Raw genomic sequence first — 12,176 nt, 5'->3', positions numbered from 1 at the left:
TCCGTTTTCTTTTTGGTTTACTTCATTGCAATGTGTTCCTTTGAACAATTTGCTTAGTTCTGGGTTTTTGTTTTTTTTTTTTCTGTTTTCTTTTGTTGTTGTTGTTGTTGTTGTTTAGAGACAAAGTCTCACTCTATTACCCAGGCTGGAGTGCAGAGGTGTGATCTCGGCTCACTGCAATCTCTGCCTCCTGAACTCAGGGGATCCTCCTGTCTCAGTCTCCAGAGTAGATCAGAAGACAGGTGCATGCCAACATGCCTGGCTAATTTTTTTGTAGAGATGGGGCTTTGCCATGTTGCCTGGGCTGGTCTCGAACTCCTGAGCTCAAGCAATTCACCCACCTCGGCCTCCCAAAGTACTGGGAGCCCTGCCAGCTCTATTTATTTATCGCCAAGTTGCACTTTAGGTGGTGGGGAACCTGTGGATTCTCCTGTTTCTCTGGGCCCCTCACACATTGTCTGCTGACCTTTTGGTGTATGCTAATTAATAACAAAGCAGTAGGAATTGCTAAATTGAAGCTGTTTGTCAGAATAGTTCAACATTTTTCAGTATCTTGTTTTCTAACTGTATTTCTCTGTCTCTTGCCTCAGCCTTTCTACATTATGGATGTACCTTTCATGTGTACATATCTTTTAATTGTTTTTACCTTTCCATTGCACTTCCTTTCATCTTAGTTTTGTTACTGTCCATCATATGGAATGTTTTACTTTAATATAATTAAACCCATGCATGTCGCTAACCTCTTCTTACACAGCTGAGATAGTCTAGTTCATTTCTTTCGAAAGTTTTTTGGAGAATGTTTAAAATGCTCAACCATGTAACTCATCTAGAATTTATCATGGCCTGTGAGAATCAAGAAATATATTGAGAAAAGTAGAGGATTTAGAATTTTTAAAACTAATTATATGACCCCAACAGCACTAACATAAACAGACTTAAGTAAGTTATTTCATGTCTTAAGATGGTGTCCTCTACTAGATTGAAAACAGGGGCTTTGTCTTATTTCTCTGTGTATTTTTCACAAAATTCTGCAAAGTACCCTGTACATAGGATAAATGTTATAATGTCTGTATTTAAGTCATATTTTTGCATATTGATAAATTATTCCAATAGCATTTATTAAATAATGATTTACTTCCCAATTATTTATTTGGTTGCTTACAATGGATCATGGTATCCATGACACTCAGATTTGTTCCAATGACAAAGCACCTGGAAGTTGCAGCATTCTTTGCAGAACACTGTGACATATGGAGAAATTAAACCTAAAATAACGAAAATTAAAATTTGATGCTACATCAGATAACTAGCTTATACCAGATTCTAGTAGAGTGTAGATACCATGAGATTAGACACCAACAGCTGTTTTTAAGTAATGGGAGAAATATTAAAATTAAGAACATTCTATCCAATAACTTAATTCCTTATAAGAATCAGGAAAAGAATAAAAGCTGATGAAACAGCAAGTTCATCAAGAACAGAAGTTGAAAATCATACCGTATATTAAGCATTACCAGTTGAGACAATATAAATAAAAACCTCTGATAAAATGTAAACACTATGTAAATAGCGAAGTCCAGCCTAACTAGGCTGAACTCTAGCTGAACCCAAAAACTTCTTCAGATCAGTCTTTTGAGCAGGATGGAATTCCTGCCGTATTAGAAAGTCTAAGAGAGAGTGGATGTCAGACCTCCAGAGCATGCTTCACACCAGCAGCCTGACCTCTGGACACTTCTGTTCATTCATCTATAAATCAGAAAGGAGATGACACAAAAGGGCCTCACAGCTTCACATTCTACCATATTGCAGAGTATGGACTTCACAAAGCAAACGAGGAGGAGTTATGTTGGAACCATCAGAAAGAACTGCTGTATTCTTTGTGTTCTCAGGACCTTACCAGCACTACAGGCTAGAGTCCTGTGCTCTGCACAGTGTTCATGAAAAGGTGAATGAGGATGTCTATTAAGGCTGTGGGAACCCTCTGCAAGCAACATCATTTTGCTATACTAATTAATACTTTTTCATTGAGGCTGGGCATGGTGGCTCATGCCTGTAATCCCAGCACTTTGGGAGGCCGAGGTGGGTAGATCACTTGAGGTCAGGAGTTTGAGACCAGACTGGCCAACATGGCGACACCCCCAACTCCACAAAAAATTTAAGTTTGCTGAGCGTGATGATGCACACCTGTAGTCCCAGCTACTTGGGAGGCTGAGGCAGGAGAATAGCTTGAACCTGGGAGGCTGAGGGAGGAGAATAGCTTGAACCTGGGAGGCAGAAGTCGCAGTGAGCAGAGATGGCACCACTGCACTCCAGCCTGGGCAACAGCAAGACTGTCTCAAAAAACAAAAAAGGACAATATGCTATAGTGTAAAAAAAAAAAAAAAACCTATTGGAACAAAAGTAAGAACTCTAGGTTTGGGCATCCACCCTGCCACTTGATCAAAGATAAGTCATTCAATTTTATGGGCCTCAGTTTCCCTTCTGAAAAAAAAAAAGGGTATTTAGAATGGATGGTTCTGATTTTTCTCAAAAAAAAAAAAAAAGACTGAATCTCACTTTGTCACCCAGGCTGGAGTATAGTGATGCGATCTTGGCTCACTGCAAACTCTGTCTCTCGTGTTCAAGTGATTCTCCTGCTTCAGCCTCCTGAGAAGCTGGGACTATAGGCACACGCCACCATGCCCAGCTAATTCTTGTATTTTTAGTGGAGACTGGGTTTCACCATGTTGGCCAGGCTGGGCTCTGATAGTCTTGTCCAAATATAGGTATGTCCCAATTCAAGAAAAATCAAGATACAAAACTTTATACTTAGGGAACAGATATTTCACTATCTTGCTAAGTCACTCTAAAAAATTCCTCCAGAGTTTATGATAAATACGCTGTCCTCCAGGATACTGATAGCTTTTCTCTAGACAACATTCATGGATAATATTCTATGACAGGTGTGTGTGTGTGTTGCCAAAAAATCAGACCTGCTGAACGCTGATTCAGATATAGAGCCAAAGGACAGTAGATCCATAAAATCATTTGCTTGGAAGGGAAATGAAAGATGACCTCTTCTGACTCATGGTTTCTTAATCTGCAGTGTACGCTTGGTCCAGGGTTCTGAAATCAGGACTAACAGGGAGAGACTGCTTCATGTAATGGTGCAATCATCCTTTCCCCTTCTCTTTTACACCACCTCCAGAGACTGCATGGATCAGTGGTATTGTTCAAAGCATTTCAGTACATTTTAGCTCAAGCCATTTCCCCTACCCCAAAAATGTATCCCACCAAAAGGTTTGCTTCTCATCTCCCCAAGAGTATGTGTGCTCCAGATGTTTTTGAACTCTCACTGCAGGATGTGGTGCAAACAATCCCAGATTGCTTTGGTTGTCCTAACTTAGTCATCACACTAAGGGCACCCCACTCTATAAACGCTGACTGCCAACTTATATGTCACCAGTGTGGAAACACCAACTTGCTTTCTGTCACTCTGGACCGCTGACTCAGATCAGAAAGCTGAATGCAAAGTTACAGACAGTGGCCCTGGTTTACACTTAGCAGTCAGTGCCTGTATTTTAGGATGGGATTTCTCCTAATATTAGCAAAGCTTTTAATATGCCCATTAAAATAGGATACAGTTTCTACTAAGTACATCCGTGAAGAGTCATTTTCCCTTAATTTTCTCAACACCTGGGACAGTTGACAGCACAGTTTTGCTACCCTTTTTCAGGTTCAGAAAATGGTCTCGCACAGAAGCAACGAACACCTCGCCGACGCTATCAGCAGCCCAAAATGTTGAGCAGCCCTGAGGACACCATGTACTATAACCAGTTAAATGTAAGTTCAAAGTGGCCATAAAGCGGTTTCACTGGCTTTGTTTCCAGTTAATAATTCTGTTATTACTACCTGTTCCCACCCCTGCAGCCCCACCCCCACTCCCATGCTCTCGTCTTGAACATGTGCTTAGGCTCTTTATCTGTTGCTTTCATGTCAGGATGTCTGCCTTCACGGTGAATAATTGATGCGGTTTATCAAAGACGAGCAAGATGCATGCTTCATCAGGCTCACTTGAGCCCTTTGATCAAAAAAATTATGCTGTGACTTCTGATATTATCAGCATCTGCTTGCATTCAACACAAAATCACTTTGAATTAAAAATTAACGACTTGCTGCTTTGCTTTGACTGTGTGTTCTTGGCCCTCTCCACAGGGAACTCTAGAATATCAAGGGAGCAAGAGGAAGCCAAGAAAACTTGGGTAAATATCTGTCTTCTTAGTTCTAAGCAACTGTAAACAGAAGGGGTCCTTTGTGATATTACAGAAAATGCAAAACTTTCCAGAGAGGCTTCTAAAAATATGCAATCCAGATATTGCCACTCTTATTGACACTGGAAACTACTTTTCACAGTATCAAGTATACGAAACTTGAATCTATTCTTTCCCAAAAGGTTGACATTGTCACCTAAGGGCAAATGTTATTTCTTACAATTATTCCAGGAAATTCTACTTTCTTCATAATTAGAGACATATAGTGGGTTATATAAAACACTCCTTCCACAAATAAGAGCACTCTACAAAGTGCAAATAGGCCATTTCCTCCACATTATCCTACCCCGGGCCTTAAAACACGTACAAGGAGAAATGTGCCCCACTGGTTAGACAGGATAGTAAGGAGTTTGTCTTCGTTTGGTTGTTAGCATCTCAATTGAGAATGGCAATGAAGTAAGTAATTGGTACTAGTTAGAGAATTGGGGGAAGTCAGGAGGAAAACTTTCTCATCTAGAGGGAACCAGATGGAGACAGACAGATGGTTCAATCCCACAAATCAAGTTGCAATATGACCACAACTTCCCAACACCACAAAACTGGACCCATTATCAGTGCGTGACCCAAAGGTGAAGGGCTTTGTGGATCAGACCCTGGTACCTCTGTATTGGGAAACCCTGAGCTTCCTAAGCTGTCCTTCCCCTCCAGTGTTGGGACTCAACCCTGTTTCAGCTACTCACACAACTTTAGCTGCTCCAGTGATGATTGTGACATCTGTTTTCTTTTTTGTTGAAAATCCTTTTTTTGTTGTTGTTGCAGCCAAATCAAAGTACTTGATGGGGAAGATGAATATTACAAATCTCTGTCACCGGTGGACTGTGTCCCTGAGGAGAACAACTCAGCCCACCGGTCCTTTTTCTTGTCATCCTCAAAAGGAGATTCTTTTACTCAACATTGACTTGTACCTCCTAGCCCCACATCTGTCCAGAGTAGGAACACTCATGATAATTGACTGTCACTGCATAAGAAAGCACTGACATGGGGTCAACTTCTTTGGACATGCGATCCATGCCTGAGCCTTACTGAACAACTTGCAGATTCCAAAACGTCTTATCCTATCTCTACCACTCTCCCACATCTGTTGTACAGCCTCCCTTCCTTTCCTGTCCCATAGGTCCCTATGGGACACTGAGAACAGCTTTACAATGGCATGAACAGTCACTGATGCCCCCACTGTCTAGGAAGATAACAGTCTCACCACAGTCTCATCATGGACCCTGATAATATTTCTTGATTTTTCCTATCAAGTTACTTTTCACTCCACTCAGAAGCTGTTCCAGTGGAGATCCAGGAGTCCCTTTCCTGTGCTCTTCTCCACCCTCTCACCCTTGCTGGGCTCTTCTATCACTCCCACCTCCCCAGGGTCAGGGCTCCACTGATGAGTGCCCCATCCTGGAAGATTAGCCCCAAGAGCTCCTAGGACAGGATAATTGCCTGTGTTTAGGCAGAGGCACCTAAATCTTTCAGATTCTTCAACAAGGCAAATAACCCCTCTCTTGCTAATTATTATGCTGAGAAAGCCATTGCCTCTTTATTTCACCTTGCCAAGACACCCACACTACTTTAGTAGTGAAAAGAAAGGAGTGAGAGGGAAAGTCCGGGTCACTTTATGCTGTAACTCTCCATTCACTGGTCAAATAACTCCATGAGGCTATTAGTGACTACAGTGGAAGGACCTGATCTTGTCCACCTTTGTGTCCACCACGCCTAGCACAGTGCCTGACAGAGGGGACCATCTAGTGAATGAAGAACAGCTGGAGAGACTTCACTAAGTTACACAAGCATCTGACAGAAATGTTACTTTCAATTTTATGTTACATGTGACTAATCACTTTTTGTACACTATAAACTCTGCTTTTTCACTCAAGCCTAAGCTAATTCTATTGTAATGATATGTTATAATACTCAATATGATTCAATATGACAAACTGTTTTGAGCACCTGCTTTATATAAAACAACATGACAAACTGCTGTGTGATGTAAACAAAAACAAAGCAGCCCTGTAAGACCCTTTCTCTAGAACAGATGCTCTGAATATTTTTCTTACACTAAAATATGTGGTAGATAGTATGCAAGAAAATACCTGAATTTTGAGAAAAATTACCTTGAAGAAAACCTTATCAGAGCTTTGAAATGGAGTGTGTTGATAGGCATCTTATGAAGATAAGTAAGGAGGCATTTAAAGATCTCAGAAATTATAATTTTAGAAGTAAAAGAAATAAATATAGCCCGTTTTTCAATAGCTGAACTTCACTCAAAAGGTAATGTTTATAAGTAAGCAGAGCAGAAGAAATGCAGATAAGTTTTATTTTATTGTTCAAAAAATAATGCATAGACTATATAAATTTTTCATGTCTATTCATATATGAGTGCTTTTGGAAGTTTCACTTTTATCATTGATTTGATAGTAATAGCTGCTTTTCAAATTGTTGAATGGAAATGTTCATAGCTCCCTGCTTGTCCATGTACAATGTAATTCTAAACCTGGCTTGTTTCTAATGTAAATATATCTATAAATAAAGTGAAAAAGAAAACAGAAGTAATCATAGAATCCTAATCCAGAAGCTCTGCTTGGTTACGTCATGAATACAGCTGCCCTCCTAAGAGTACTTGAGAAACGATGTGCACTTTTAGTCACAGCATAGAGAAGACAGATAGACTACAGACATTTATTCTTGTGCTAGTCACAGTGCCACAAACTCAAAAAGCAATTTTTAAACGAAGTAGATGAGAATGATGCAACCTGGACTCTTGTAACTGATTACATTTATCAAAGTAATATGCACATGACAAAAATCAAATGGTCCCGAGGGTTTATAGTGAAGCAGTCTCTCTTTCCACGTCCCCTCTCCAGGAAGCAGTCATTGTTTAACCCTATTTCTAATTCTTCTAATGATTGCTGCCGTGCCTTTGAATAATTTGCTTCTACCTTCTTTGTTTGTCATTTTAAACAATATTTAATCTCCCCCTTATGAAAAAACAGATTTATTTCAATTCCCTCTCCCCTTCTCACATCTCCAGGACTTATTATGTTTAAATGGTTGACTACCTTTTAGACTAAGTCATATAATTAAACATTTATTGTTTTGTACCATCAACATTCAACAGTATTTCTGTGAGGATACCTGAAATTAGGAAAACCAGCAGACTCATAGCTGGGCATGGTGGTTCATGCCTGTAATCCCAGCACCTTGGGAGGCTGAGATGGGTAGATCATTTGAGGTCAGAAGATGGAGACCAGCCTGGCAACCATGGCAAAACCCCATCTCTACCAAAAACACAAAAATTAGCCAGGCGCGGTGGCACACAGCTGTCCTAGCTACTCAGGAGGCTGAGGCAGGAGAATCACTTGATCCTGGGAGGCAGAGGTTTCAGTGAGCCAAGATCATGCCACTGCACTCCAGACTGGGCAACAGAGTAAGATTCCATCTCAAAAAACAGCAAGTAAATAAATATAAATAACAAAACTGGCAGACTGAACAATAACATCAAAACACAAAACAAACAGAAATGATTCTGGGAGTAGAACTTTTTTTTTTTTAAAGTTCCACTGCAGACATTTAGTGTTCATATTCTGAGCTGCTGCTTCTTCATTTTGGTCATTTGCAGATATGCCTTCATCTACCTTTTTTTTTTGAAACAGAGTCTTGTTCTATCACTCTAGCTGCAGTGCAGTGGCACAATCATGGCTCACTCAAACCTCTGCCTCCCAGGTTCAAGCAATTCTTGTGCCTCAGCCACCTGAGTAGCTGGGATTACAGGCATGCACCACCACACCCAGCTAATTTTTCTGTTTTTACTAGAGATGGTTCATTTGCCATGTTGTCCAGGCTGGTCTCAAACTCCTGGCCTCAAGTGATCCGCCTGCCCCAGCCTCCCAAAGTGCTGGGATTACAGGTGTGAGCCACTGCTCCCGGCCCAAACTTTCTTTTCAAATACAATACACATCCAGAAAAGGACACAAATCAGAAGATTCAGCTCACTAAATTATCAGAAAGTAAATGTCCATGTAACCACCCTCCCGTCTAGAACGAAACATTGTTAGCACCTAGAAGCCTCCCTCCAGGCCCCTCCCAGTTACCACTCCTGTCTGTGCCTCCCCAAAGATAAATATTCCCATGACCTTATTGATAAACACTTTCTTGATTTTCTTGGTAGTTTTATATTTACATGTTTTCCTAAACACTATAGTTAGGTTTGGAAGACTTGATATAAATGGAATCCTACGGTAAATTTTTTTTTTTAGGTCTTGTTTCATTCAATGTTGTATTTTCTAGGTTCATGTATGTCATGGAATGTAAATATAGTTTGCCGATTTTCATGTCTATGTAATATTCTAGTAGATGAATATGACATAATTGAGTCATTCTACTTTTAATGGACAAATATGAATTGTTTCCAATTTGGGGCTATTTTAGAAATTGCTGCTGTGAACATTAGTGTATCCATCTTTTGGTGTCCATTTTTGCATGATTTTCTGTTAGCTATATACCTAAGATAAAAGTTGCAGAGTCATAAGATGTACATATCTTTACTTCAGTACAGAATGCCAAACTGTTTTCCAAAGTAGTGATACCAATTTACAATCCTATTGGTAGTATAAGAGAGCTCCCATTGTTCCGCATTCTCACCAGTTCTTGTCTCTCATCCAGGACTCATGGGGTGCTAAATCCCAGAATCTCACTGTGATTATAGCTTATTTATCCCCCACTAATAATATTGGGCACATTTTATGTATTTTGTGCCCAATTTAGATAACTGTATAACATGCCCATTTTGAATTAATTTAACCATTGTTTTCTTTTAATGTGAAGAAACATATGTTAGTTATATGCATTGCAAATATTTTCTCCACTAGGTAGCTTACCCTTTCATTCTCTTAAAGTGCCTTTGATGAGAAAAAGGTGGTTTTAACGTGCTATAATTTATCAGTCTTTTCCTTTTTTTAACTTTCATTTCAGGTTCTGGGATACATGAGCAGTTTTGTAACTCACGTCATGGGGGCTTGTTGTACAGATGATTTTGTCGCCAGCTTTTCCTTTTCAACTAGTATTCTTTTTTTTTATGGTCTGTTAAGAAACCTGGTGGCTCACGCTCATAATCCTAGCACTTCAAGGGGACAAGGTAGGCAGATAGCTTGAGCTCAGGAGTTGCAGACCAGACTGGGCAACATAGCAAAACCCAGTTTCCACCAAAACTACAAAAATTAGCCAGATATGGTGGCGTGCACCTGTACTCCCAGCTACTCGGGAGGCTTTGGTGGGAGGACTGCTTGAGCCCAGGAGGTCAAGGCTGCAGTGAGCTGTAATTGCACCACTGCACTCCAGCCTGGGTGACAGAGTGAGACCCTGTCTCAAAAAAAAAAAAATTCCTACCCCAAGGCCACAGAAACATTTGACTTTAGAATCTCCTGGAAGCATTATTGTTTTGCCTTTCACTCACCATTCTTCAAACCACCCAGAACTGATCTTGTGAATGGCGTGCAGTAAGGGTTAATTTTCATGTTTTCTGTAGGGTTATTCAATTATCTCAGTCCCATTCAATAAAAAGGCCATGATTTTCCTAGTAAAATACTACCATTTACATAAGTCAAGTGTTCCTGGGTCTGTTTCCAGATTCTCTATTTTGTTCATGGATATATTTGTTTTTCTTTGTTTTAAGTACTATACATTTATAACAGGCTTCAGTATATGGCAGGACAAGTCCTCCAACACTGGTTTTCTTCTCCAAGCAAAACTTCATTAGTTTGGGTCCTTTCCATATTATGGAATCAGTCAACCTCTAAAAAACAAAAGCTGTTGGAGGGCCAGGCATGGTAGCTCATGCCTGTAATCTCAGCACTTTGGGAGGCCAAGGCAGGAGGATCCCTTCAGGCCAGGAGTTGAAAGCTACCCTGGTCAACATAGTGAGACACCATCTCTAAAAAAAAAGTTTTTTAATTAGCCAGGCATGGTAGCATGCACCTGTAGTCCTAGCTACTTGGGAGGCTGAGGTGGGAGGATCATTTGAACCCAGGAAGTCAAGTCTGCAGTGAACTCTGGATTGTGCCACTACACTCCAGCCTGAGTGACAGAATGAGACTCTGTCTCTAAATAATAATATTAAAACAATTGGGATTTGGGATTTCTTTGGAATTATCTTGAATTTATAAGTGAATTTGAAAGGAATGATCATGTTTACAATATTGACTTTTTCAATCCATGGCATATCCTTCCATTTCTTTAGTTATTTATCCCTTGTTGTCTCTAAATAATGATTTATAATTGAGACAGTCTCACTCTGTCACCTAGGCTGGAGTGCAGTGGCATGATCTCAGCTCACTGCAATCTCTGCCTCCTGGGTTCAAGCTATTCTCCTCCCTCAGCCTCCCAAGCAACTGGGATTACAGGCACACGCCACCAGGCCTAGCTAATTTTTTTTATTTTTAGTAGAGACGGGGTTTCGCCATATTGCCCAGGCTGGTCTCAAACTGCTGAAGTTAAGCAATCCCCCCGCCTCAGACTTCTAAAGTGCTGGAATTACAGCCAGGAGCCACCACACATGGCCAATGATATAATTTTACATGAGAAATTTGGCACATATTTTGTTGGTTTTATTTCTGTGTACCACATATGATTTGATATTATGTAAAAGGTTTTCTTAGTTATTTTCTGTTTTTTTTTATGGAAATGCAGTTGAGTTTTAGCATTTGAGATCCACAGCATTGCTAAATTTACTCATTAATTCCAATAATGTATCTATATACCCTTGGATTTTCTGTATATACTATTTTACCATCTGCAAATAACTATAGATTTTTTTTTTCTTTTCAATCTTTATACCTTGTTTTTTCTTGACTTACTGCCTCTATCATTTAGCTATTACTACATTACAAACCACCCAAAATAACTACATATTTCTTACAAGTCTAGGGGATGGTTGAGTATTTCTACTGATTTGAGTTAGTCTTGCCAGGGTTCACTTGTGCTTCTGCAATTAGTTACAGGTCAGCTAAGCAGCTTTGTTGATTTAGGCTGGGTTTCTCACATACTTGGGGCCACAGCAGAGACAGCTGGGCTAACTTAATTCTGTTCTACATGGTCTCAAGCTCCAAGTTGCTATTATTATTCTCAGTGGCAGTGGCAGAGTCTCCAAGAAAGGAGGGGAGAGAGAGAGGTCTCCGGATGCTCAGAAGTGCCACATTGCCAATTCCACCACATTCTTTTAATCAAACCAAATCACAGAGCTAGATATTTTTAATATTGTACAACCTATTGTAAGATCCTTTTGCATTTGTGATGCTGTCACTTATTTTTTCGTTATTGAGGTCTAGCTTACTCATCCTATGAACAGAACAATTCAGTAATAATTTTAAGTCTGAAATTTGTTGAGACTTTATAGCTGGAGGGTAGTAGTGCAATCATAGCTCATTGCAGCCTCAAACTCGGGCTCAGGGATCCTCCTGCCTCAGCCTCCTAAGTAGGTGGGAGTATAGGCACACGCCACTGCACCCAGCTAATTGTGTGTGTGTGTGTGTGTGTGTGTGTGTGTGTGTGTGTGTGTAGAAATGTGATTCTCACTTTGTTGTCCAGGCTGGTCTTGAACTTCTGGGCTCAAATAATCCTTCCCCTCTCATTCTCTCAAAGTGTTGGGATTACATGGCATTACAAGGATAAGCCACAGTGCCCAATTTTTGTCAAAATTTTAAAACTATAATATATTATTAGGTGCATACAAACACTTTTATCATTTGCTTGTGGCTACCCAAGAAATTACAGTATGCATCCTTAACTTATCCAATAATAGTCATCTAATATTACTTGTCCCTTTACTCTCTACCTAGACAATTCCAGAATTCAGGAACCTCAAAACACTATATCTACATC

The 12,176-nt window shown here is 40.0% G+C and overlaps 1 protein-coding gene across 5 annotated transcripts in view; it reads left to right on the top strand.

Moving 5' to 3' along the window:
• Nucleotides 1–6,845, top strand: part of MYO3B (myosin IIIB) — a 503,216-nt gene extending 496,371 nt beyond the window's left edge. For all 5 annotated transcript variants that reach the window (XM_035304567.3, XM_035304566.3, XM_035304565.3 and 2 more), the window contains 3 exons: nt 3,716–3,822; nt 4,195–4,241; nt 5,070–6,845. In XM_035304567.3, coding sequence (XP_035160458.3) covers nt 3,716–3,822; nt 4,195–4,241; nt 5,070–5,208 — 293 coding nt within the window. In that variant the 3' untranslated portion in view covers nt 5,209–6,845. The remainder of the gene's footprint in view (nt 1–3,715; nt 3,823–4,194; nt 4,242–5,069) is intronic.
• Nucleotides 6,846–12,176: the final 5,331 nt, after the last annotated feature.

Source organism: Callithrix jacchus, chromosome 6, assembly GCF_049354715.1.
Source record: "Callithrix jacchus isolate 240 chromosome 6, calJac240_pri, whole genome shotgun sequence".
Taxonomy (NCBI): Eukaryota; Metazoa; Chordata; class Mammalia; order Primates; family Cebidae; genus Callithrix; species Callithrix jacchus.
The sequence above is the reverse complement of the archived record's forward strand: the minus strand, read 5'-3'. Positions and strand labels throughout refer to the sequence as shown.